Source organism: Trematomus bernacchii, unplaced genomic scaffold (assembly GCF_902827165.1).
Source record: "Trematomus bernacchii unplaced genomic scaffold, fTreBer1.1, whole genome shotgun sequence".
NCBI classification, from domain to species: domain Eukaryota; kingdom Metazoa; phylum Chordata; class Actinopteri; order Perciformes; family Nototheniidae; genus Trematomus; species Trematomus bernacchii.
Genome location: NW_022987727.1, coordinates 5,123,530 through 5,149,882, shown reverse-complemented (window position 1 = coordinate 5,149,882; position 26,353 = coordinate 5,123,530). Strand labels below are relative to the sequence as shown.

Below are 26,353 nucleotides of genomic sequence, written 5' to 3'. Positions count from 1 at the left end.
GAATGAGAGACAATAGAGCAATGAAACCCTGAGCACAAAGTATGTTTGAGTAGCACTCTGCCGTTTTCATAGGACTTAGGTGTAGTCATACAACAGTGAACCTTGAAATCCTGTAAACACTTAAAGCTTCCTTGAGTTGTTACAGGAAAGTGTCTCAAAGCATGAATTACACTGTAAACGCCGTGTTTATAAATGCTTAAGTTACAGGAAACTGTTTCAGGAAAAAGGCTGTGACATGCTCCATCTTGGACATTTCTGTAGTAATCATTATTTTACTGAGTGTAATTTAAAAAAACAACAATTTTAAGGTAAAAAAGTACGTGTCAAAATCAAGTTTCTATGTTGACTAAAATAAATGAAATAAGTTGGCACAAGATAGTCAAAGAGAACATCAGGCATCATGATTTTTGAGTTGCTTTTTTGTATCCGTCTCATTTCTGCCATATTAGACTATGGCATTGATTTACACCAAGCCAGTACTCACGGTTTCCCTGTTTTTGTAACCAGCATGTATTGTCCTCTCAACCCTTTGACCTAGAAACTCAATCATCCTCCTCCCTCACTCGCCACAGCAAATGTGTCAGTCTTAATTTCTAATACAGTTTAATGTCATATTTATGTAAATACTTCTGGATTTTACTCTATATTAACAGCCAGAAATGTCAAAGCACACATAAAATGAAACAATACCATCTCCCGGTAGAGTGGATTTTAAATTGGATTCCTCTTGCTGCCAGTACTTACGCCGGACAGCTGATGAAGGGGAAAATAGGGCCCACTTTGATTGCATGTTGCAGAATCTTTACACAATAATCTCGCTCCTGCATATTATTTTCCTGCGCATTTGTGCCCTAATCTGCACTGAAGGATGCCTCTCTAGTTACATCTCTTTTTTTCCAAAGAGACCCTAATAGTGTGGTTTATTTCAATATTCATTGAAATATATAATTTTCTGTTTTCCTTCAACTGTCAATTTAAGGTTATGAATTGGCAATTATGGAGTCCAATATTTCTATCTGCCCTTCTCGAGTCCTTGTTGAATAAACTGGCTGAAATATTGAAACTTTGTCACTTAGATGTAATATAAATCTTCATTCAAACCCAGATGTCTTTTTCTTTCTCTTGCAGAGGAGTCGGGAAATGAGTTGCGTTTAAACTGTCTTGCAGCCATCTTGAGGCAATTTTGCTTTATTTGTTCCTTGCCAAGATCAAGTAAATTTTGAGTGAAATATAATGTGCTCCAGTCTCATCTAGTGAATTGTGCCATCCATGTCCTCTACAATTAACAGATGTAACAACTAAAGAGCGTTGGGCCCCATTTTGGCACCGCCATTAAGCCCAGACAATTAGCAGTTACACACATAATTACCAAAAAAAATCAAATTCCCAGGACAAAGTCAACCACATTTTCCAGCCTTCAACATGTCACTTTGACCGTGGCCCCTAAACTGACATCACTCAGCCTCTCCCAGATTACCAAACTAAGTGCAGTTTGTATGGGAAAATAAAGCACTGCGAGTACACAGACAATGTTGCATGCAGGTAAATACAATATTAAATGCATTACAGGCACAGTACATTCTCTGTCACTGAGACATAAATGATAGCTTGAATTATTTCTTTTTTATACCGTCCCAATTGTTATTGAGTTGAATAAATAATGCTAATAGATTTAACCCTGACTAGAGGGCCAGTGATCGAGGGTCACAGGGAACACAGGTAGGCTATTGGTCTATTACCATACCTGGTTTGAAGGTAAGGGTAAGGATAAGGTTCATCATCCCAGATATTAATAGGATGCTGCTTGTAAGTGGGGTTATGTGACTCACCTCTCGGACAAAAATGACAATGACCAAGGCCTGCATAGAAGGTAAAGGGATTGATGTGGTTATAAATTACTCCACGGCGCCACCTAGCCTAGGCCTTGCCTACTTTGTCATCAGTACAAGGCGATAAAGCAGGGAAATGAGAGCAGAGTCCCCTTTTTTAATACATAAATGAATACTCTATGAGAGTGGTCATTATTTAGGGCATGCTATTTTCAAGCAGTTGTACCTCACCAAATGACATGTAGAATCTCCTTCTCCAGCATCGCATGAGAAGTTGCACTTGACTACTTCTTAATAACCCATTGACCTCCATCTATTTATGACCCCCGCCATGCCTTCTTTTTTTTCTAAATACGATATTCAAAATGTAAGTAATTTTCACTCAAGGGCAACTTCATAATTCAGGCCTTGGGACGACAGTGAAGAAGTCATTCACCTTTTAGCACCGAAAATATTTTAGTAAGCAATTTTTATAATTGGCTGTCCGGCCTATGTGTTGACCCATAAAGTCCAGAAGTGCCAGAATCGGAGAAATGGATTTAATGTAAGAGCCTCGCTGCCTGTTTGCCCTTTAAAAATACCCAGAGAATGTGAGGCAGTGAAAATAGAGCTGTAAATAACCTGACGAGCAATGGGTTTTCCTTTAAATAAATACCGATCAGGTTTATGTTGAAAGACAATAGAAAACGTAGCCCAGATATGCAGTTTACAGTATTTATAGCTGTAATATCGAGGTGCCAGCACCGTAATTTCATGCCCCAATGAGAATGGCAAGGTCAAAGCAAATGCTTTGGCTGAGCATCTGCTAATACGGTGACTCATAAACAGGCCCTGCGTGTATCAGGTGCACCAAATAATACAGTATAATGAAATACAGAATAGCTTTCCATTATTGTTCTTTTTTATGGTGTCGTCATTAGGTGTAATTTATGTCTTAAAAAATTCATCTCACCACAGGTCGATCTGAAATAGGGGTCCAGGGGTCATTCCACAGGTTTTGGAACCCATAATAAATTTCCCAATCCCTTTTTGGTCTTTTCCTTTTATATGTAAAACTCACTTTCACCGTGTTCCCTTTTCTTTAGGATCTAAGGGCTCTTTCATTTTCTGTTGTCTTCACCTCAACAATAAACAGATCAGAGCATGCAACACAACTTAACAAGCTGTAATTTGACTAGTAAACAGCTTTAGTATTTTTCATGTATTTTATTTTAATGCAAGCTACCAAAACCTTTCATTTGCTGCATAAACAACATCAGAGGTGTGAGCAGCCATTAAGATGTACATACATTAAGCTCAATGGCAGCATAAATGTGTTTTTTCTATTTTCAAAAGACTTTACATTTCAAGGTGAAAGGAAGAAGCTTGTTTTTATTTCCTCTCATTCAGTGAAACGGAGATCTTTGCATGTCTCACTCAATAGTCTGCCACCATGTAGTCTGCTGTGGTCAGATGAATCAGGAGTCCGGGGACACATTATTGCTTATTTGACAGTGCAGTCTGACTGCACAAACTCAGCACATGGCGCTCACCACTTCCTGGCACTCAGGACCGGCTGTAGACTACAGGCTGGCCAATATTTGCCTTCAATTATTCAACCATTTTCATGGCCATTTGAAGTCCTCGGAGCATTTAAATAGGTGACGGGAGGGACCTCCTCTTGGCACAAACTGTGTGGTAGATTAGCGCAGGTTTTTTTCCATGATTTTGCGCCGCTGATACGGGCAAAGGTTCAATAGATCATTAAAACGGGAGGATAATTGAATCATAGTATAAGAAATATTCAAAACCTGAAGAAGTTAAAAGCTCGTCTGTACATGTTTACACAGTTTATAATATTAATACTTCACCTGGGTGTAACTGTATGCTTCTCTTGTAAAGACCACCCTGGAGGTCAGTACCAGAGATATTAGGATCTGGCTCTGAGCACTTACTTTTAATGAAAACGTGGGACTATCTCTTGAACCTCTGCAACTGAACCTTTTCCAATTGCTCGATTTCTCTGGAAAGGATGAAGGGAGCTTATTCTGAGCTTGTGTAAATTCTCTAAATCCTCCGGGAACAGTGCAAGTAAAAGGCTCTCTTACAAAGGGGATTTTCTGTCAATAAGCAAGGGAAATGGCCAAAGGAAGTGAGATGTTAGTGAGAGAGATACTCTGTTAGACCACAATAAGCAATGGACCACATGATGATACAGACTTTGCTTGTTTTTTATCGTAAGGTAAACCATGCTCATAATTGTCTAATATTACTGTCATTTATTTTGGTTCTTAGTCTTCAGCTTTGTTTATTATGAATTGGTTCATGTTTTTTTTTAATGTAGTTCATCAATAGTTGTAATTATTTTCTTTTGTTAAGACCAAGTTGCTCATTAGAAAATTAGACCCACAGCATATGGTGCCTGAAATAAAATCCTTTCTTTCCACAAAAGGAGATGTTCATATTAGATTTTTTTCTCCTCCCTTCAGATTCTCCATCAGGGAGCCCTTTGCAATTTAATCATCACTAAAATCATTAAAAAGATCTGAAGATTAAATTATATTGGCATTTGCAAAATTATGTAATACATTTACATTACAATGAAGAAATTAAAATAATGCATTTTCGCTGTCTGGGGTGTATGAAATCTCCACATGGGAAATATAAATGGAGAAGTGGACAGACTCTTATTTTCTTTGCCTTTGGTGGCAGTTAATAGGCTAGCAGAGTTTCAAATTTCATTGTGTGAACCTTTCCGCGCTATCTGCCTTTGATGGATGTCCCTGAAACGGAAACTCTCAGTGGAATTTCTGAATTATGAAATGAAAATGCATTTTTGAGGAGGTTAGGCAAAATTGAATGAACATTTGTCATACTTTCTCTAAATTGTACTTAAAAGATTTGTGGGCAGCTTGGGAAGTATTTAAGCATAGATTATGATGGCAAAGGAGCCATTTGGTGTTTCCCATTAACACACAGTGACTGTACCTCCTCCGAACGTCTCTAACGTGTGTGTCTGTATTCCAGGGCTCACGGATGTGGAGGTAGAGTTAGCCATCCAGCGCTCTGGAAGTACTGAAGAAGTCCTGGCTCTGATCCCTGTGGGGCCCCCACATCCACACCATGCAACTCAGCTGGCTCTTGCACCACATAGTGAGTGCACACATCCTTTTCTTCCCTTTGATACCATGCATATACGTAATATTGATACTTATCTGCACTCTTATCTGAAGAAAGAAGTCTAAAAAACCTTAATCAGGTTTGCTGTTAGACATCTTCCCTCTTGTTACTATTCATTTAAAACCCCTTTAAGAGGATTATCTGTATCAAAACCAGAATATGTACATACATGTTGCCATACAACAATGAATTATGATGCAGGGATATGACATTGCACAGCACAAGCTCATGAAGTCTCTTGCCATTCTGTTTCAAAGGGGTCCACACTGGCAAGACCCCACACTGCAACCTGTATCTTTATTACCTCAGGAGGTTATGAGTGCTGTCCACTGATTTACCAATGCAGAATGAAGTCCGCGTAATGCTTAACCCATATGACAATGATTCCAGATGTATTCCACCCTCATTTATTACCACACTGTCCTTGACTCCCCTGGCATCTCATGTTTTGTAATGAAAGTGATGTTGATGGGATGGCCATGTAGTTAGGGAGACTCGCGGCTCTCCGTCCATAGTGGGGGGTTTTATATCAAAATGGCTATAAGGGAGCTGCATAATGAGGTGAGAGCGGGAAGTCTTGTATGGGGGGTCACGCTGAAAAGAGGGGGCTACCTCCCTTTGATGTCCTTGTTATGGGGACGGTGCATGGGGACCCGCATCCATCTCTGTCGAAGTAATGGATACTCTGATCTCTATTTCCACGCGGTAGAAGGACAGGAAGGCCTCCACTGAACCCAATAAATTTGAGAGGAGATTGGAAAAACGGGGGATGGATACCACAGTTCCACAGCTTAAGTGACCAAATAAAAAAAGGAAGATGGCAGAGTGGAAGTGGTAGAGGAAAAAGGAGAGACAGAGGAAGAATGAAAGGTCCTAACGGGGGGGAAAGAGCAGGTGAAGACACCGTGTGATGCAGTGAGGCTTGTTCAGGGTCAACCACCTATCCCAAGGACTCCCAGGCCTTTCAGAAGCAAGGTATTCTGGGATAGGTGACAGTCTATCGCAGCTATAATGTTGATGAAGACCCAAATTTATGTGGTTACCATATGGATGCTGGAGAATGACTCAAAATTCTCGATAGGAAAGGTTAGAGGTTCATCCCTGAATGCTGCATCAGCAATGCAACGTGCCCTTGAGTAAGAAGAATAAAATGGCATTCACCTTGAGAAATACCATATAGTCCAACATGACAGTGGGTCTCTCATTTGATTTGCATGTCAAATCACACAAGTGTTAAGGCACAAGATCAATCTGGTTTACTCACTTCGAGCCAGTAAACACGTACCACATAACCCATTAGGTGAAATCAGACCTGTAATAGAATATCAGTGGCGTACTTTCGTGGCTTAGCCGCTAATAATTTCATATTCATTTGGGCACAACCAGAGTGTCTAAAAGAAAAAGCTCACAGTATATTTCCTGCAGACCTGTTTGTTGTTTAGTGACATTTTCAGTTGAATGCCTCTCTTATGTGGGGAATTTCCACTTTGACAGACAGTTGGCCTACCCAGATGACAGCTTGCACAATGACACACTTTCACATTATCTGTCACTCAGCAAGGCAGTCAACTTCTAAACACACACACACAGCCAGAGACACAGACACACAAAGACTTACCTTCCTGTCCATTTTAGTGGTTTAAAGGTTTATTTGCAAACACTGTATTAGGCCCAACCCCAAAATAAGTGGAAGACAATGGTGTCCTTTCTGGAAGAGCAGGATAGAGAGCGTGATGCTTTGTTGGCCTAACCCTGTATAGGTCAGAGTTGAATGTAAACAGCTCGATGGATAAATAGATGATTGATTGTAATGAAAAGAACAACATTTGTACTGCATTGTGCTCATTGAGTGTTTAAGAATGTATTTTTTACGATATCTTTATTTTAAAGGAACACATTATTGGTTTGCATTAAGTACAAATTGTCTAAACTAAACATTTCATTTTCATTCAACAAACTAGATGGCTGTGCTTTTTAAGAGATGATAAATCTATTTGTTACTGTAGTTCAAGGCATCCATTAGCGTCCATTTATTTCTTAGAGTCTAAAATGAATTATTTAGGAGATGTTCCAAACGTGCTTTTGTTGTCTAATCTACTTCAAATAACATTACAATAATTAGAGCAAGTATAAATTACATTGTCACAGTAATGTGATGCAGCACAACTTTTTTCCATCAATCAGCATCTACAGAATACAACCATGCAATGATTATGTAACATTGAGGGACATCAAAAGTATAACGAAATCTAATGTTCATCAAAAACTTTAATGTAAGCCTGTATGATATAAACTTTCGAGCTAAAATTCAACTTCACATTAACCTCAAGCAACTTATCCTCCCCTTCAGGTCCCACAGGCTACAGATGGAGAGACTATGGTGCCCTCACCATCATTATGGTTGGCATCGCCTTTGGCTTTCATCAGCTTTACAAAGTAAGTTACCCCCTGCTTCTCCTGCTCTTTGTGTTTCCTCACTGACTTTTTTCACAGGTAATCTTTCTAAAATTTGTTTTACAAATTATTCTTTGCATCCTAAGATCTGTCAGTACTGCCTCCCTGATATTACATTAAAATTGGTGGGCTTTGCAAGTACATCAGTTCATGATGAATGATGGTGCTAGAATAGAAGGCGCCTCTGCAGTATGTAACATCACTCTGGTCTTGTTATTAAAGCCACTCTGCTTTACGTCAAAGTATGATCTCATTTGAAGCCCTTCTTTTTAACTTCCCCGTCCCTCCTCCTCTCCATATACATTTTTTTCCCTTTAAAAAATATAGTTGCTAACACAGCACACAACTATTTTTTTGACGTCCTACCGTCTAAAAATAATCACCCTGGTTTTTTATCGGGTTTAGCAGCCCTTGAACATGAGCTCATGAGGCCCCTTGTCCCCGGTGACATTAATCCCATAGTGGTTGTTAGTAGTAGTCTGAGTGGCATGTGGAAGCCATTACTCTCGTTTTAGAGGAGGACAGGAGCTCTAGCAGTAGCTCTCCGCCTGGATGACAGGCCGTTCCCTCTGTGTGTGCACGAGAGAGAATGGGAGCGCGTATCATGTACTTGCATATGCCTACCTGACCCTGTCGGACATATTGACTTCTCTATAGATCCTGTTATGTCCTATTATTTCATCCATTTTACGCAGCTTTTTTATAAGGATGCACATGCCCAGTCCCCTTGTCTCTGTGTTCTTCCACTGAGGAAAACACACACTGTACCAGTCCACTGTTTCCTACGTGCCAAAGGGTTTGCCAGCCACTGGTCCCCTGTGAGGTGGGATACCCCGGCGGGACGGCACAGGTTGCTGTCATGTCACTGGAGCGTAGCGCCAGTCGCACCATATGTCCAGGCTTCTGCCCATACTTTATTTATGTTATGGCGCACCTTGTAAACATCACACTCCCAGCAACCCACTTATTAATTACTACGTGTTGACACTCATTTAATCTTTTTCTCTAAAAAGTGTTTATTACTTGCACTGGTGTTGCGGCTTGCCACCTGAGTTGGAGGGAAAACCCGGCTCGGGCAGCTGAGGGCTGCAAACCGGCTGTGAGGTATTAAGTCGCCTTTATTCAGCTTTTAAACAAAGGTTTGCAGTTCAGTGCGGCCCTCTAGGACCACATCAACTCTGATGTTATTTGGTGAGCTTGGATCTCTGCTCATATGTAAAGGATTCAGTGAGACACTCACCAGCGGCTCATCTGGTTGACACTCACACTGGATAGCAAACCTCCTCATTTGGCTGTCAGACAAACATATCATTTTGGTGGAGTTCTGTTTATTTAGCGGCAGCGAGACGATAAACAACATGACATTGTTGGGGTTTTGTTAGACTATTTTCAGGGTTCATCGCCATGTTTTTCCCAGTAGGCCTGTCTTATTTTCACTGTCCCTTCCTGGGTTTTATTCATGTATATTGCTCGAAATATGTTTGAAGTGGTTCAACTAACAGATTCATTGTAGATTAGTATAAATATATTTGTTTTATGTGTTTGTCTATTTATATATAGAAACCTGTGAACAACATTTAAGGATGCATCTTCAAAGTGTTTTTATTTTCTGACCAAAGTCTAAAAACCCAGCAGATATTGAATTAACAATGGTATGGAATAGTGTCAGCAAATCTTGAACCAGCAACTATTTGACATAAATGCTTGATAAGTAACTTGAAGAACTAATGGTTAATCAAAAAGGTTGGTTAATTTTGTAATCAACTAATGGTTTAAACACTAGATGTGTGGACATGTCTTTATCAGTTGCTTGGGCACTCTGCCACAAAAAAAATAACATGCACATAATCAGGCAGTTTAGACAATGAGGCACTCGTCCAATAAAACAATGCTTTTGACCCTATGCTGCCAAGTCTAGGTGGCCCTGTCTTTTCCTCATCCTCTGCCCCATCCCACCAGAGAGAATTATAATATTGTGCCATGCTTTTAATTGCAGAAATACATCCTTCCCCTCATTATGGGCCGCCGAGAGGACAAGAAGCATCTGCAGAGGATGGAGAGCAACATTGCGGCAATGAGTGGCACGCTGACACAGACAGGTGAAGATTAATATCTTCATCACTTTCTCCCTCCTTAACATTTTCCCTCATTTATCTGTCGCCAAAATCTGGGGCCCCCGCACGTTTTTAACAAATGACGCCGCTGTCATTTCGCTTTAATTTGAAATTGCTTGTTTACTGTCAGGCTCGGGCTCAATTAATTACGTTTCGCTGAAAAGCTCTTAACCTCGGAATATTAATGAGGAGTTGGGAAATGACAACTTTTCCCCCCCCACCACCCATCCTCTCTCATCCCCCCCCCCCCTCCATCCGTCTCCCCCTGCACCAACATCACCCCCATCCAAACCTCCACCACCATCATCGTCATCCACCCTCTTCCCTGTAGGTTGCGAGAAAGTTCATTTTAATTTTCTGTGTGTGTGTGTGTGTGTGTTTGTGTGTGTTTGTGTGTGTGAGTGCTTTTGCGTGCAGGAGGTGCGTGTGGCATGCCACTGTGTAGCGTCTGGGCTCGGCACTGGCCCTAGTGTGATTAAGTGCACGGTGACAGGTGCGGCTCCCGTGTTGGACAGGTGAGGAATCTCAACCTCGCTGTCAGACATGGAGAGAGAGTGAAGCCGGGAGAAAGATGCTTTCTTGCTCTTCGTCAGTATAATTAAAAATCGAGGGAGGCGTAAATGAGAGAGGCACTCTGAGAAAGTTTGGTCTCGTTAGCAGTCCTGTTGAACTGGAGTGTGTTTTCACCGGAAAGTTATCAATTCCCATTTGAGATAGCTAGTCTGGTGGAAATAATGACAGTTGAAACTAGAGTTTTGAAAGTTAAATATGAATATATTTGTTCAGGATACTCAAAGACACTTCACACAACACGTAAAAGCTGGATTGAAGAACTTTTGTCGCCCACTGTCAGTGAGAGTAACTAAACAAACACTGTCGACGCATGCTTAAACCTATGCCTGCATAGATAAAAAGTGATATACATTTTTTGTAAAGCTTACAATATGCAGCGTTGTTTGTTCAAAGCATGCTTTAAGTAAAATAACTAAAAGGCACTAGGTAATTGGAAATAAGATCAAACATTTAAGGCATTTCTGAAAATATAGAATTTGTGAATGAATTTTGATGGCATATTCCTTAAAGTAGGTATTTTTGATTTATGAGATGTTAAATCCTAAAGGTGTTTTGCAATAACCTCACAAGTTTATTGGCTAAAGATTGCATTACTAAAGTGATTGTATCTTTGTTTAAAAACGGTATGAATTACCATCATGCATGTGTTTACTGGGTGTTGAGCTGCAGCGAGACTAATACAACCATCCTTTGTCACTTTTCCCCCTTCATCTCTAAATTAAAACAAATTACGTTTTTGACTCTGCTGCTCCTGTCACGGACCGACATAGTGAGGATGAAAATATTGCTGTTATCATTGTTTCTAGTCACACCCAGGCTTTTGTTTTCTGGCCGGTTAAAGTAGATGTAGGGCAGCAATTGTGTGCAATCGCGTGCAAGGTGTGCCACCCTGAATCTGATTAACAAATATACGCTCTTTTATGGTCATTTTCTCCCAACTATGCAAACACATTTCCTCTGTCTATTTCACTCCCTGTTCTTCGTGTACTTATCACTTTCTGGAGATTTGCCAACTTACAAACCCTGTTTTGTTTGTCGGTTCAGACAGGATTTCACAGTGAGAGTCCTCCTGTGCTTTACACCGCGTAGGTGAGACTCCAGTGGAAAAAACAAAACATGAGTCTTTTTCTTCAGCCAGTGTGGGGAACTAATTTGCTATGACTGCAGTAGCCAAGCTGCTATTGTAGTTAATGACTGTTGTAGTTAACAGTTGGGGAGAGGGGTTGCAATTACACTGAGAGTTTTCTCCCTCTGCTTTCCCTTTGTCTTCCTCTCCCTATTGCTCCCTCTCTCTTCGCTGCACTGAGTAATAGCGACCGACTGCCTCGCTGCTGCCAATTGCTTGAACCCCCTTTTGTTAAAGTTCATGTATTTCTCTAGTGCCGGGCGCAATGAGGTGATGTATCCTTTTGAATGGGGACCACATTAGTCTCTCTCGCCAGCCCCAACTCGAGAGTAAGGGGGCCTTGACTCCCATTATGATTTGCCTACAACTTCACACAGACAATTAATGAATGGATCTTGGAACTACTTCAGCGCACCCAGGCTGTAATGGAATTGTGCGGCTGTTTGGGCACTCTTTGTCGGTGGGAGCCATATTGGTGACCAGCTGGCCATTAAAGACAGAGACAGGCCTGGACATATGTAGTGTACATTATATCGAGGTATTTACTGAATAATTTACTGAATACACAATGTGCACCGTCCTCGCAGCAGCTGCAAGCCTCACACATCTTGTCTCCGATTCTACACACACGCACACACACACACACACACACACACACACACACACACACACACACACACACACACACACACACACACACACACACACACACACACACACACCGGCTACAGCCTCCTTCTGATTCATGCCTGGCCAAAGTCATTGACTTCATTATTCTTGGCTTCATATCTGTGATAACCGAAGATGAGAAGTTATGCATTTTTGTCAAGTGTCCGAAGAGTCCAGGAGTTAACTTTGTGGAGGGACATGAAAAGATTTGGAGCGTTTGGCTGAAGTGGCTGAAAAAGCGGTGCCAGTGGTAATTCAGGAGGCACAGTATTACAGGCTGGCAGACTGACACACACATCTGGATAAGCTGTTCTGTGGTGAGGTGGAATCAGAGACTAATAGGGCTGCTCTTGGTTTAGCGTGCACACCCTGTCATAGCAACACCTTTTTAAGCAGGGATGGCCGCGGTGTTTTAGTTTTACTACCGTCTTCAGAAAGGCTGGTCACCCTCTGGAGCACAAATTCGGTAACAAACTGAAACTGTTTGCACAATGAGTTTTTTGGCTCCAACCAACGATCCTGCTCAAACACGTGTTCCAAAGGATTCTGCGCGCATGAAAAGATCAAACGTTCAGCACCCCACCTATATTGATACTGCTCCACCCATTTAAACACAGGTGTTACTACAAGATATTAGCTTTTTTTAAGATCAAATATCTTGTGTGTGTTGTGTTTTTCAAAAGATACACAGCCGAGCTCTGTCTTTTGTCCCGGGTTAATGTGAGAGGAAGGTTCTTTACATCCCGTCCAGCCGGCTGCAGCTCAGGCTTTTAACCATTGGCCTGACAACCTCAGCAGTGGACCGCCACAATATCTGTTGATGTTAATCCTATTAGGCTTGATTTAACACTTTACACGCCCATGATTTATATGAATGTTTATTGGTTTTCTGTAATATAATCAGCTCGGGGAAACTTAATGCATTGTTTGGTAATACACGCGTGACTGGAAGCAGGGGGCAACAAACTGTGCTCGGTGTTATTTGAAATCATACACCCTCGTCCAACACCAACACTTGAACTAATTCAATCTTCAAAGTCAATGGAAAAAGAACAATATTTATTAGGATTAGGGGGGACATTTTGTCTGGCAGCCTCCTCCCAAATGAGAGCCTTGTTTTTTCCTTTGTTGATCGTTTGAGGATTTAAGATGCATTAGAAGGCAGTGTCTGGGTGGATAATGGAAGGTTAGAGACTGTTATTTGATTTAAGTTCAGGCACTAGAGATTAATATCTCCATCCTATGTGCCCCCTTCCCCCCCCCTCTACCCTCAGCGCCTCGGACCAAAAAGCTGCGACTTAAGTTACCGGGTATTAACTTTGATTACAATTCTTAGAGGACGGCTTTGATCATTGACACAAGTTGAGTCTCATCTGTTCTGTCGACGACGCTTGAAAGAAAATGTTAACTTCTGAGGTACCAAAACAACATAATCTCTCTCTTTTTTTTAAGTTTGATGAATTTACCGTCTTGCTTTCACAGTGAGCCAGCTGCAGCAGACTCTGGTCTCCGTCCAGGAGCTCCTGATCCAGCAGCAGCAGAAAATCCAGGAGCTTTCTCAAGAGCTGACTTCATCACAGGTAGCTAAAACACCTCATCAGCAACTCTGTGCTCTTCTCTTACCAGCACAATCAGTTTGCTATAATGTCAGTAATTTCAGTTAAACATCTGAAAATCGACCTATATCTCACATCACAGTATCGTACTCCAGATTTGTAGTTGTTTTTACTTTAATTTAGTTACAGCAGAAATTGGCACATTTGAAGCAGAGGTGCCTTTGAAGGTCTGTCTGATGCAAGTTTGAATCCACAAGTACAGTACCATCTTATTTAATATATATATATATTTTCGCCAAACTAACCACAATGAGCTGAAACAACTTTACACCTCACTGGCAAGAAGTGCATCTTAACTGTAGTTTGAGCATGAAAGTTATGGACTGCACCTTCAAGGTTTGTTACGTATGATTAATGTTCTTGAGGAGAGCTAGACAGGCAGTAACTCTGAAATTGCAGAAGAGCTCCGTAAACGTAAAGTTGCAGGTTGAAATCTGCAGATTGATGAGGAGAGAAAAGGTTTCTCGAGGCCTCTGTGTACTAAAACCTCCAGTGCTTCCCCGAGTCATAACCACCTTAGATGGACAGCCTTATTATACTGTATATCATCAGAACACAAGCTGCAAAAAGGTATGGTGCATCTCATCATTGGACCATAATCTTTAACCATATTGTCGTTCCTCTTCGCCTTGATTTTTATAGACAGTGTTCATAATCTACTCAGAATTGTAAGTGTTTAGGTGAAACGGTGTGAGTGATTGGTCTAAAAACTTATGTGCTGAGATGAAATGTTGCTTGCTTTTTATAACACCGCTCATAAATTGCTTTATGATCTCTGGGCTTTAAAAAAAAGTGCCTTGGAAGAGACAATCTTAGACAATGTTTTATGTCCACAGCTTGTTAAGCACATGGGTGTTTCACTGTAGCATCTGGAAATCGCAGGAAAACATATGCGGACACATCTGCTTTGGCACAAATGAGGAAAGAAAAAAATATGAATCTCTTCCCTGGACGAGGTTCATCAAAAACTGACGACTCATAGCTCATTTTTGGCTGTTTCAAGATCTAAGCCACACAGTCCCTCTGAGCGAGTACAAAGCAGAAGAGGCCCAAGTCAGCTGGTCTAAAATCTAAAATCTATCTAAAGTTTCCTATCAGACAGGCTGTAGGAACACTTCAAACAATGAGTTCTCTCCAGCATAAAGGGACGTGGAATGCTTTTTTCTTTTCATTTGTCATCTCCGAATCACAGATTGGATTAAAAAGTGTCTACTTCATTTGCTATAAGTGCCTTGTTGGACAGCAGTAGTGTATAAAAAGTATAATTCAAATCAAAACACCCATTAAACAAATCATAAACTCTGCTTTATAGCTATAGTGTTGATCTTAAATTTTCCCTGCGAGTCGGCACAAGGCCCTCTGTTGTCTCAGGCCACGGGGGAAATTGGGAAATTGTTTTCAGGTCCGGGATGTTTGATGAGAAACACATGTTGGAGCTGGCGAGCTACTTATCATTCACCGTTTGCGGCTTTCAGGGTTTGCTTCACCACGCCGCTCAAAGTGCTCCACGCTTAGCAATTATACCTCTCAACGCGGAAATGTGCCTTTAACCCGAAACATATGGAGACTTCTGTTTCCTCAGCTGCTAAGTAAACATTTCTCGTAGTTTGGAAACCGCTCAATTGCGGAGTGAGTTTACTGTCCCTAAACTGGGGACCTCATTATGGAAGTGAGCTCAGACAGATGACTCATGTGCACACACGCAGCACACGCTGATGGTGCACATTTCCATATTTTAGAGCCGGAGACAGTTCCTCTCTTTTTCACAATTCTCTCAGTTATCATGACTCCTCAAAGTCACGCAGCTGTGTTCTACCAGTGGTGTTCAGGATAGATTTGTCCAAGGATGAGATGATTCAGCTCTGATGTTAAACAGTCTAGTCTATTTGTGCTCCATTATCATTACAAATCTGCCTGTTAACTGTGTTTTCCCTGCTGTCTCAACTCACTGATCGGTCTCTTTATTAGTGGATACTACATAGAAGATTAGAAACCGCCTCCTTGTATGCGGGAGATGAACTGCCAGTGGGAAAGTGCATAAATAGAGTAAAATCAATTGCACTGTACCAGTGTTTCCACTCAAAAACACTCCTCTGGGGACTTCCTTTGAAACTAATTCCATCATAAATATACATGCGTTACACGAAAACACATTGTCTGCCGGCAGAGTAACTGTGAATTAATTTGCCTTCAGACACTCTTAAACAAGCCTTGTTAAAGATCTTATCTTGTTGCTAATGGTCCACAGGCATTTATCTTCATTTAGCCAGATGCGTTGCTGTCCTTGGGTGCTGCTAGACTTGATAGTCTTTTTTTTTTCTTTGCTGGTGATACATTTTTTTTCTTTTTTTTTCTTGAACCACTTACTTAACCAGCAGAAAGAGTCCGACCCTTTTCACACCCAGGCACCCATCCGAGTCATTATCTACAAGGCTTTTAAACCAGTTAGAGCAAATCTTTACTATGTACACTATTTACACGACAAAATCACAACCAGCCATCACACTGGTGGCTGATACTGGGTGGCTCCTCTCGTCAGGGCTTAGTCCTGTTTTGGGTTGTGGCTGGTGGGTTCATTTGGTTGTTGGTTGTTTGTTCATGCATGATGATATTTTGGATATGCAGTGCCAAGCTGAGAGTTATGTTCTCCACTGTTTAGGCCAAACAGAGCTCTCAGAGCCCTGCACCTGCACACCAGGAAGTATGATAGAAGTCAAACCCCAGAGGAAAGAGCAGCAGAGACATTTCCACTCAACTCTGAACCTTTAATATTTTTTGTTGCTTTCATTTATTCAGTCAATGAGAGCAGGTGGGTCAATGAATAACGACATTTGCGTAGAATCATTGAATGGTGTATAAAGTCATAAATATACGCAGACAGACCTTTTCAAAGCTACATGCTTAAATCCTAGAAACCAGCAGGAGAACTGCTAAGTTTAACATTTAAGTCTTAGAAATAATACAGATTACATTTAAGTCACATATTCACATATTCAACCTTTGAAAATAATAATTTTCTTTTGAGTATTTTTTAAATAAAATTGGTAACAAAGACATACGACCTGTAAATATCTTCTTGATGACGGGTATTCTTTTGCAAGAAAGCTGCAAAAGTAACTGCAGAAGTTAAATAGTTTGGTCATGATTTAGTTAAAACATCACATCATATACACAGTGCGGTCTATGGGATATGTGTCAGCTCTTCAGGAGGGGCTTTTTAAGTCAGCTGTGTTTTTTTCTATCTCTCCAGTCACTGATACCCCTCCACTCAGCTCCACCTAAGCAGCTAGTGCACTTAACACAAGATTCTTACACAATGTGTGTACACACTCTCATAATGTATCTCAAAGCTGAAATCCAGTCCTGGCCCAACATTTAATTAGGTTTCTTCAGACTTAATAAGACATATGTCAGTGGAAGTGTTGTGTGACAAGGCTTGATGTGTGATATTGTATAGTGCTGCTTGGAAGATAATGCACATTATGTAGCTGGCGCTTAACAATCCTTCTCTAAAGCCTTTTCTTCTAATGTGAAGTGATATAGAAATAATTTCTAGTTATTTGGAGCAATTTGCATACTTCTTAAGTCGATTCTCTGCCTTGGAAGTCTTTTAGCTCAGCCCATACGGCAATTAATTTTTTCCGATGTAAAATGAGAGAGAAGCAGAATCCAGCCTTATTATACGGGTGCCTTGGGGAGGCGAGGGATTAAGATGGTTCTAATGAGGTGACGGCTGTAATAAGAGTGTCTTCAGCAGGCCTCCAATGCACCACCTTTAAAGCAGGGCTGCTTATCAGCGGGGTTTAGGAGTCGATAAGAGCCAAAAAAAAAGCCTCCTTTTCTGTCTCCCTTCACTTCTCCTCCTCTGCCTCCCTCCTTCCACTGTAAATGAGTCTGATCCCTTTCAGATGTGATTCAATTAATTTCTCTTAGATTTAATTACAAGCAAAAGAGTCCAAGTTATCCCTCTCCCCTCGATAGGGGGTCCAGGCTTCCTAACAAGCTTCCTCCAGTGAGTCAGGAGAGTCTTAATTACAGTTTTTACTTTTCTTTTCTCCCACTTTCTCCCATGTCTTCTCGCTCTCCTCCCTCTGGTCTCATCAGTCTATTCCCCCTGTTCTCGCACATGTTTGTTATATTTCTTTTTCGCATCGCGGATGGGGAGCAATTATCTACATCACTGGTTCCCAATCTTTTTTGGGTTGAGACTTAAGCCAAGCAATGCCTTCTCATGGTGCCCCATTACAGGTTTCATTTGGATAGTTTGGAGCGCCAAGAAGCTGTGCAACTGTCCAGTATTTCAAAAGAAAAATGTGGTAACTTGGTAATCATCTCACAAAACTTTATTTTGACCTCCACACTGGGCCTATTTGAGTACGATTTCCATTTGTTTGTGGTGACGAAACTTCGCACCAGTTCTGTTTTATCATCCAAATTGACAGCTGCCTCGATGTTTTCTACTTCTCAAAACCTGTCATGTCATAGCTCTGTAAGGTCATGCCCAACCCTAAAAGGTGCTGCAGAGACAGATTTTCTGCAGCAATTTGCCATTCAAATACTTGCCTTTATACCCTGAAGCATCTCATGCGATGTGATAACACATGCCTTTGATAAAAGACAAAAAGAACAAACTATGGTCTACCTTCATGAATGTGTCCATTGTTCAAGATAAAGTCATTATCCAAAACACAGGACACTGGCCTAATCTTTTTTTAGATAGTATGGAAAATTATGTAAAAACAGCATGATTCACACTCACTGGACTTTCTGAGCAGGCAACGCCATAAAAGTGGCTGTAGTGGGGTTGTTAGTCCTCCATTCTGTCATCACCACCGTTGTTATGGCGACGAATGACCTGACCACACAAAAACATGTGGCTTTTAGCATTTGCATTTACCATATTTGTTTACCTTGAACCCTTTGTCCTTTTTTTCATACAAAGCTTTTTTTATGATTTCATGTTGTTGAGACTGAGCACAGAGGAGTTGTTGAAAGTTGTGTATTGACTTTGTGTGTTGACCCTACATGTGACCTGAACAGTTTTGTGTGTCTGTGACATTTGTTTTGTGTGTCTTGTGCGTTTCCTCTAGACCTCGTCTTCAACACACCGTGTCCTGGACAACCAAACCGTTGGAGAGCTGAAGGCCGAGATCGTCTCTTTGAAGGGCTTACTGCTCAGCAGGTGTGTGTGTGTGTGTGTGTGTGTGTGTGTGTGTGTGTGTGTGTGTGTGTGGTGTGTGTGTGTGTGTGTGTGTGTGTGTGTGTGTGTGTGTGTGTGTGTGTGTGTGTGTGTGTGTGTGTGTGTGTGTGTGGTGTGTGTGTGTGTGTGTGTGGTGTGTGTGTGTGTGGTGTGTGTGTGTGTGTGTGTGTGTGTGTGTGTGTGTGTGTGTGTGTGTGTGTGTGTGTGTGTGTGTGTGTGTGTGTGTGTGTGTGTGTGTGTGGTGTGTGTGTGTGTGTGTGTGTGTGTGTGTGTGTGTGTGTGTGTGTGTGTGTGTGTCCGTCCACTCAATGTTCCTGGATGCAGTTCTTTTGAACCATTTAACAGCCTTATATAATTTACTCAAACATGTAATGTGTTCACTTAGGCCATGTTTCATGTATACATAACATTTAAATATGTTTCAACTATCCACATAATCTGACGTTGCCACTTTGTAATGACATTTGTTATATTTATTTTTGGTTTGCACATAAAACAGTGTATTGACAGATAAGGACACAAATGAAGATTAATTATAATGATTATATTGTTGGCGTCAGAAGAGCCAGAAAAACCAGACGGGTTGTTGTGTGGCTCTTCTTGGAAATCATTTATAATGAACATGAAAATCTTTTAAAAGGTATATATTTAATTGACTGTCCAACTCAGTGAAAATGTGTCTTTGGCCTCTTATTCGCACACTTTGTGGGAGCATTTCATGTAGGAAATATTGTCTTTGTACTGTTACATGTTGCACATGAGCATGAAAGTCCCATGTACTGAGGAAGACTGTGAGTTGTTACATTTAGTTAAGATATTTATATCTTTATCAAATCTAAGAAGCAACATACTACAAAACTACAAAACCCCTATTATGCATCTATATCTGCATACCCACTTCCACGGTACACTTCTGTGGTTTAAGGTCTGAAAGTTAGAGTTTGTGACTGAATAAATACAATTAAAGAACACATGTCACATTGCTCTTCCAAATGACTCGCACAGCAAAATCATCAATCTTGAATATGTAGGCGCTAGAGGTTATAATACTGATTACACCATTTCTTTTCTTGCCTTGGTCGATTAGCATACTGCAGGCATCAGCTGGTCCTCTTTGTATCAATGCTTTTATTGGTAAGCGAGATAACCACACTTTCATAATTGCTCTGATGCATCTTCAGTCATGTTATGGATGCAAACTGACACCATTTGTTATCTCCCCCAGTGAGGTTAGGGTTCAAGTTAGGTCCTCAGTTCCTACCTGTCTTCCTCCTTCCTTACTTCCTTCTTTCTTTTCATCCTCCTTCCTTCCTTCCTTCCTTCCTTTCCTCTACCTTTTTCTTCCCATCCTACTTTCCTTCCTTCTATCCTTGCCTTATCCTCTCTTCCTTTCTTTTCTCTTCCTTTCCTTCTCTGTCTTCTGTCCTACTCTCCCTTCCTTTCCTTCTCTGTCTTCTGTCCTACTCTCCTTTCCTTTCCTTCTTCTCTGTCTTCTGTCCTACTCTCCTTTCCTTTCCTTCTTCTCTGTCTTCTGTCCTACTCTCCTTTCCTTTCCTTCTCTGTCTTCTGTCCTACTCTCCTTTCCTTCTTCTCTGTCTTCTGTCCTACTCTCATTTCCTTTCCTTCTTCTCTGTCTTCTGTCCTACTCTCCTTTCCTTTCCTTCTTCTCTGTCTTCTGTCCTACTCTCCTTTCCTTTCCTTCTTCTCTGTCTTCTGTCCTACTCTCCTTTCCTTTCCTTCTTCTCTGTCTTCTGTCCTACTCTCCTTTCCTTTCTTTCTTCTGTCCTACTCTCCTTTCCTTTCCTTCTTCTCTGTCTTCTGTCCTACTCTCCTTTCCTTTCCTTCTTCCTCCTTACCTTCCTTCTTACCTTCTTTCTTTTTCCTTTCCTTTGGTTTCTTCATGTTGTCCTACTTTTCATATTAAATCCATCCTTTCTTGTGTTTTCCTTTATTTGTTTCTACTCACTTCCCTTCCTAACTGCCTTCCTCTTTACTTCCTTCGTTCCTTCCTTCTTTCCTCCTTACTTTCCTTTCTTCCTTCATTTATTATTCCTTACCTTCCTTCCTTCCTTCCTTCTCCTTTTCTCTCTTTCTTCCTCCTTACCTTGGCTTGGCTTTGTCAGTCAGGAGAAATTGTCATCCTACCTGCTACATTTTAATACAAGGTGTACAATATTTGCTTTTGTCAAAGGTCTCTTTGTATACTGCCAGACATCCCCTCATTCTCTCTTTCTTTGTTCCTCAATCTAGTTAGGCCCAACCCAGCTCAGTCAGGCCATTAGCATGCATGATTATGTATCAGCGTCTATAATGAAGCCTGAAGTAAAAGTGTACATCAGAAACCCGGCGAGGACGAAAATTACCTCACAACTGTCTGGCTGAGCGTGTTTTGTTCCCCTCGTACATTCTAATCAGCAATAATCCCTTTGTCATTTGCTTTCTTGACTTCATCCTGACTCTCACAATGAGTTTTCTGGCGAAGGCTTGAATCACAAACTAAAGGCTCTGAATCACCATCTGTCTCCAAATGTGTTCCCTTCCTGTTCAAATGATCCAAATCATCTCCAAACTGTTCTCTTTTTTTAAAACACCAAGAAGTGCTTATCCCATTACGATTCAGCGTTGTCTTTTTGATCTTAAAAGCTGCAGTGGATGTAATTAAAAAAAATCTTAGAGCATCTCTACCAGGTGTGACAAACATCTGGTTGTTTGGGGGGGGAAAGCCATTTTCTCTGCTGTAATTATGAGAATGACATAGTGTGCTTCGTGTGTTGCTGCATGCTAAAATGTAAACTGGTGTTGAGGATATGCTGTCAGTCAACACTTTGTTGCCTTTGAAAGCTATATGTATTTTGTGGTTGCAGAATGCCTGATTATATTGTGGGAAAGCTCTGATGATCACAGTGAGATTGTGATTATGCTTTTCTCTTTTCTTTCCCGCCTTTTTCACAGGAAACAATTCCCTTCCACTCCCACTATACCTAAAATCCCCTCCTGGCAGATTCCTCTGAAGCCTCCATCGGTACCCGGCTCTCCGCCAGTCAGCCACACCACCAGCAGCAGCGACATCTCCCCCGTCAGTAACGAGTCCGCCAACTCGTCCCCAATCAAAGATGGACCCCACAGCTCCCAGGATGCAATGGGAGAGCCTGATGTAGTTCACGTTATCAATGGAGACAACGGCACCGCTGCAACGATGTTCCTCGACCTGAAGGACCAGGTCCGCATGGAGGTGCAGGGGGAAGAGGAGGAGGAGGAGGAGGAGAAGGAGGAAGAGGAAGAGGAGCAGGTGGAGCAGGTGGTCAGCCACGTGGAGGAGGAAGAGGAAGAAGAGAAAGACGGCGACGGTGTAAGCATGCACTCAGTGGACCGGCGTGGGGATGGACAGATGAATGAACAGGTGGAGAAACTGAGGCGCCCCGAGGGTGCCAGCACTGAAAGCGAGGTGGATTAAATAGCAGTAGAAAACTAAAACCCTCTCCTAACACCGCTTCTCATCTCTGCCCACTCTCTCTCATCCTCTCTGCTCTCACTTATTTGTTTTTTAGGTATTTTATTCATCCTAACTGTCTGCTCCTATTTGTGTCTGTAACATCTTATTCTTGAGCTAAATGAGGAGTAGGCGCGAGGAGACGTAAAACTGACAAATATTGGATTTCTAGTTGACACACGGCTTACCACGGTTGACTTTTCATCACGCAAACTAAATGAGTGCACGCCGAGCCACCCACCATGCTGTTTTTTTTTTTTTTTTAAAGGAGAAATGTCGAGAAATAGTCAAATCAGAATGACTTTAAAAGGCTGGATGCAATACTAACCATGTGTGACTGACTGCTTTTACATTTTCATCATTTGATCAGATAATTCACATCATTTCCTTGTGATTGTACTAGGGCTTTCATACAGACCAAGGGGCCAATATCTCTCCTGTGTGATGCAGCTGGAGGTCAGGAGTCGTATGTTGACACTTCAGCCTCAAAGTTACCGTGAGCTTCCAGGGAACATTAGCAGCGTCGCTCTCCTGTTGATGGCAATAGGAGAGGACAAGCTCTTCCAGGGCCGGAGCTTTTAGCCTCTTTTATGTGTCCTTTCGCATTGGTGTCAGTCTGTCAATAATTTACAAGGCCAGCAGGGTGGCATTTGGGTGAAATAAAAGCCCTGAAATTTGAGATTAGAATGTGATGACGGGCTTTGTTCCATGCCGGTGTCAGAGTGCTCATACGCTCAAAGGAGGGGAAGATGAATGGTTTTTTTCCCCAGCTTTCCTTTTTACCGAGGGCTGAATTGTGCATCTTAAGCGAGTGTGTTTGCGCGTGGCAGGCGAGAGAAAACCCAGACTGTCTGCTGAGCTGTGTCTGTGTCTCCAGCAGGGCCGCTGATTTGGTTTGTGAAGTATGTTAATAATCAAATGATCAACAAATAACAGATGTATTAGTTCATGCAGCTTGAAATGTCAAGGAGGCTAAAAGAGAAAATCTAATACAGAAAGCCCAGTTCCATTGTATTATTTCCCGTGACAAACCCCGCGGTCCAAATTACGGAGGGCCTCCTACAGTGAGTAATCTTTACTGAAAACGGCGCCAATATTTTGTAATTAAGCTGCAGTAAGACAACGAGGGCTGCCACGGATGGAAGTTGCAGAACTTGAATCACTTTTTTTTTATTCTCAGTGTGGAGGTGGCTGGGGGAAGTTAGAAGAAAAAATTGCCCCATGATTGAAAAGGAAAGTAATAAATGAATACTTGACTTATTGAATTACTCACTCTGTCTCCAGCTAACAAGAAGAGTCCCTGAGTGAGAAGAAGGGATATCAGCTCTGGTGCCATTTCCACATCCGTCACATGGCCTATAGGAACACAGAGAGGTAGAGGGGCTCTGCACGTATCCGTGTGACACCCATCCTGACCTACAAGTGATGTTGTTTGAGTTTCTGTTAAACTCTTGAATGATGAGACGATGCAGAACGATGTAAACTATATATTTTAATTCAGAAGAGATGACTATGTATGGATGAATAAGGTTGGCTAAAAGAAGCACCTAATCAAGAAATGTAACGTTTGCTTTTAGCCCCTGTAGAACCTGTGATTGGTCCTCTCTGTAACTGATCACTGTCTGGATGTCAGCCACAGGTGTACATATGTGAAATAAATCTGCTTAACTCAAGTAAAATCTCTGTTATGTTCATTTTAAATCAACTGTTCTCTACTACTTAACCTAGTATTATGAGCATGTTTATATTTTTCCTTCAATACACAAGTTTATATTTTAGTAGATACATTGCAAAATGCATGACTTGCAGGGTGCCTTTTTTTAAATAATAGTTGAGTTTAATATACCTATTATGTATTTCCTTCTATTCAATTAACATTAAAGGCAAGAAGTGGGTTGCAGTTATCATTTTAATGTGTGAATGTGGTAGTTTGTGTTCAGATACAGGAAGGTTTTCTCATAACAAGAAACAATATGAGGTAGTTTCTTTAATACAAAATGTTAGGTATTACTCAAATCGGAAACATTTGACTTTCCATTGTGTAGAACAGGGGTGTCAAACTCAAGGCCCGGGGGCCAAATCCGGCCCGCGACTTCATTTCATGTGGCCCCGCAAGAGTTTGAAAGAATGTTTATTATACGGTTACATGCCGATTTACAGAAGCACGATGTCCATAAACTACATGTCCCACAATGCATCTCTCATTTTACTTTTTCTCAGAATTTGACTTTTTTTCATCAAAATATGCCTTTTTCTTAGAATTTGACCTTTGAGTGCAACCATAATGCTAATGTGGCCCGTGATGAAATTGAGTTTGACACCCCTGGTGTAGAACAATGTTTCATCGTATGTGTGTCCCAGGTATAAGCATTACATATTTAGTTACCTCCACACTGTAACATTTTAACAGTGGAGAGAAATACACTAACTCTTTGAAATCTAAAATCATTTCTGGTCAACTTTATGATTTCATTTATATTTACTGAGATTAGCTTTTCGTCTCATTCTCCAAACCAGCTCTAATGTACTGTACAACCAGATACAGAGGAGAATAGTACAGTACTTTTCAGAGAGCATGACATGGTGGGAACCTTTAGCTTTTTTTTGCTTTCTTTCTGGAAATGAGTAGGTGACATAGTTTCACATCAAATGTGTGAAGAGTTGTTTATTTGTAGGTGTATCGCCTGTGTCTTTTGGTTTCTGTTGTGGGAGTAGAGCCTTCTCATAAAGGGTTTCCTATTCTATTACTATTATGAATACATTGAGGAGCTTCAAGATATCCAGATTAGCCATGCCTCATTTGGCTCTATGTGCTGTTTGCTGTCTACGGAGCTGATTCTGTGAGCTGCAGCTGACCACGCCCCCCTGCAGGAGAGGGGAGCCGTGCTCTGATCAAGTCAAGAGGGGGAGAAAAAAAGATCTCCGTCGTCCGTGTTTTATTATATTATTATAGGCCTATAGAGTCGTTATTCATTTGTTTTAAAGCTCAATAAATAACAAAGAAGACCTTTGACCGGCAATTTTCTAATTTTGTCCGGAAGATTTAAACTTTAACGGACATCTTGACCGGCGAAAGAAAACCTAACTGAAACTCTGCCGCACGGTCCCCTCGTTCCTTGGAAGAGGCGGAGAGGTGGGTCTTTGTCATCTGCTGGTGGACTAACCGGAGAGAATTACAGTGCTTGCCTCGACGGGGAGGGATTGCATTGAATTAAAGCAGCGGGAGCAAACGCTTGCCTCGGGGAGGGAGAAAAAGAGCCACAGCGGAGAATAAACAGAAGGGTAACCATGGTAACTATGGGCGGGAAGTCTTCTTCGCTGCTTTTGTGGCAGACTACAGCGCCACTTACAGGCCTGGCATATGTACTACAGCGTCTGCAGCGCTTTCGAGCGGCAATGGCCGGCCGTGGCCCAACCCCACATTCCCCTGATAGGTGGAGAGTTGGCCCAATAGCCGTAGCGCCACCGTCCTGACGTCAGGACAGTGTTCAAATCTGGATCAGTTTTTATCAGATCCGTTGCAGCCCCTTTTTTAGAGATGTGGGTATGGAGGAAAATAGAGAGGGTTGTGTTTTCTGACACTTGGTGAGTTCCCTGGAACACTGGGGACACATATTCATGTATAAAAGACGTACAAAAGTGCATTTTGCATGATAGGTCCCCTTTAAATATTATTTTTAAATAACTGCAACATTTTATAATTAATAACTGTTGCTTATAACTATATGTATATCAACATTCCTAAAGTTGTAGGATCTGGTGCACATTTCATATTGAGTAACAATCAGAATCTCGGCTTCAATAAGTTCTTGTGATTTACATTAGAGCAAAAAAGTGTGGATGTTGTATACTTTACTGTAAGGTGATATTTCCAACAAAGTCCTCAGAGCTCAAATCACTGACTGCCACCCTGAGTTTTCTTAATATGCAATTGTTTACCGTGTTCCCGAAACAAGATCCCACTGTCCTCATCCAACAAATAGAAACTGAGCTGAAAAAGCCAATTCTCCCTCATCCGGGGCATTCTGAATATTGCTATGCATTATCACGTGTATGAATTTAATTTATCAGGGTCTAAATGATCAATAGCGTTTCACATATTGATGAGGTGTATAAACTTCTC

General features: G+C 41.4%; 1 protein-coding gene across 3 annotated transcripts in view; it reads left to right on the top strand.

Moving 5' to 3' along the window:
* pex14 (peroxisomal biogenesis factor 14) overlaps nucleotides 1-23,903 on the top strand; it is a 47,202-nt gene extending 23,299 nt beyond the window's left edge. The window contains exons 5-11 of one of the 3 annotated variants that reach the window (XM_034144868.1): nucleotides 4,836-4,961; nucleotides 7,339-7,424; nucleotides 9,439-9,541; nucleotides 13,407-13,504; nucleotides 18,631-18,722; nucleotides 21,693-22,140; nucleotides 23,515-23,903. In XM_034144868.1, coding sequence (XP_034000759.1) covers nucleotides 4,836-4,961; nucleotides 7,339-7,424; nucleotides 9,439-9,541; nucleotides 13,407-13,504; nucleotides 18,631-18,722; nucleotides 21,693-22,140; nucleotides 23,515-23,538 — 977 coding nt within the window. In that variant the 3' untranslated portion in view covers nucleotides 23,539-23,903. Of the gene's footprint in view, nucleotides 1-4,835; nucleotides 4,962-7,338; nucleotides 7,425-9,438; nucleotides 9,542-13,406; nucleotides 13,505-18,630; nucleotides 18,723-21,692 lie in introns of all 3 variants that reach the window. The other 2 variants (XM_034144866.1, XM_034144867.1) reach the window with 2 other exon arrangements.
* The last annotated feature ends 2,450 nt before the right edge of the window (nucleotides 23,904-26,353 follow it).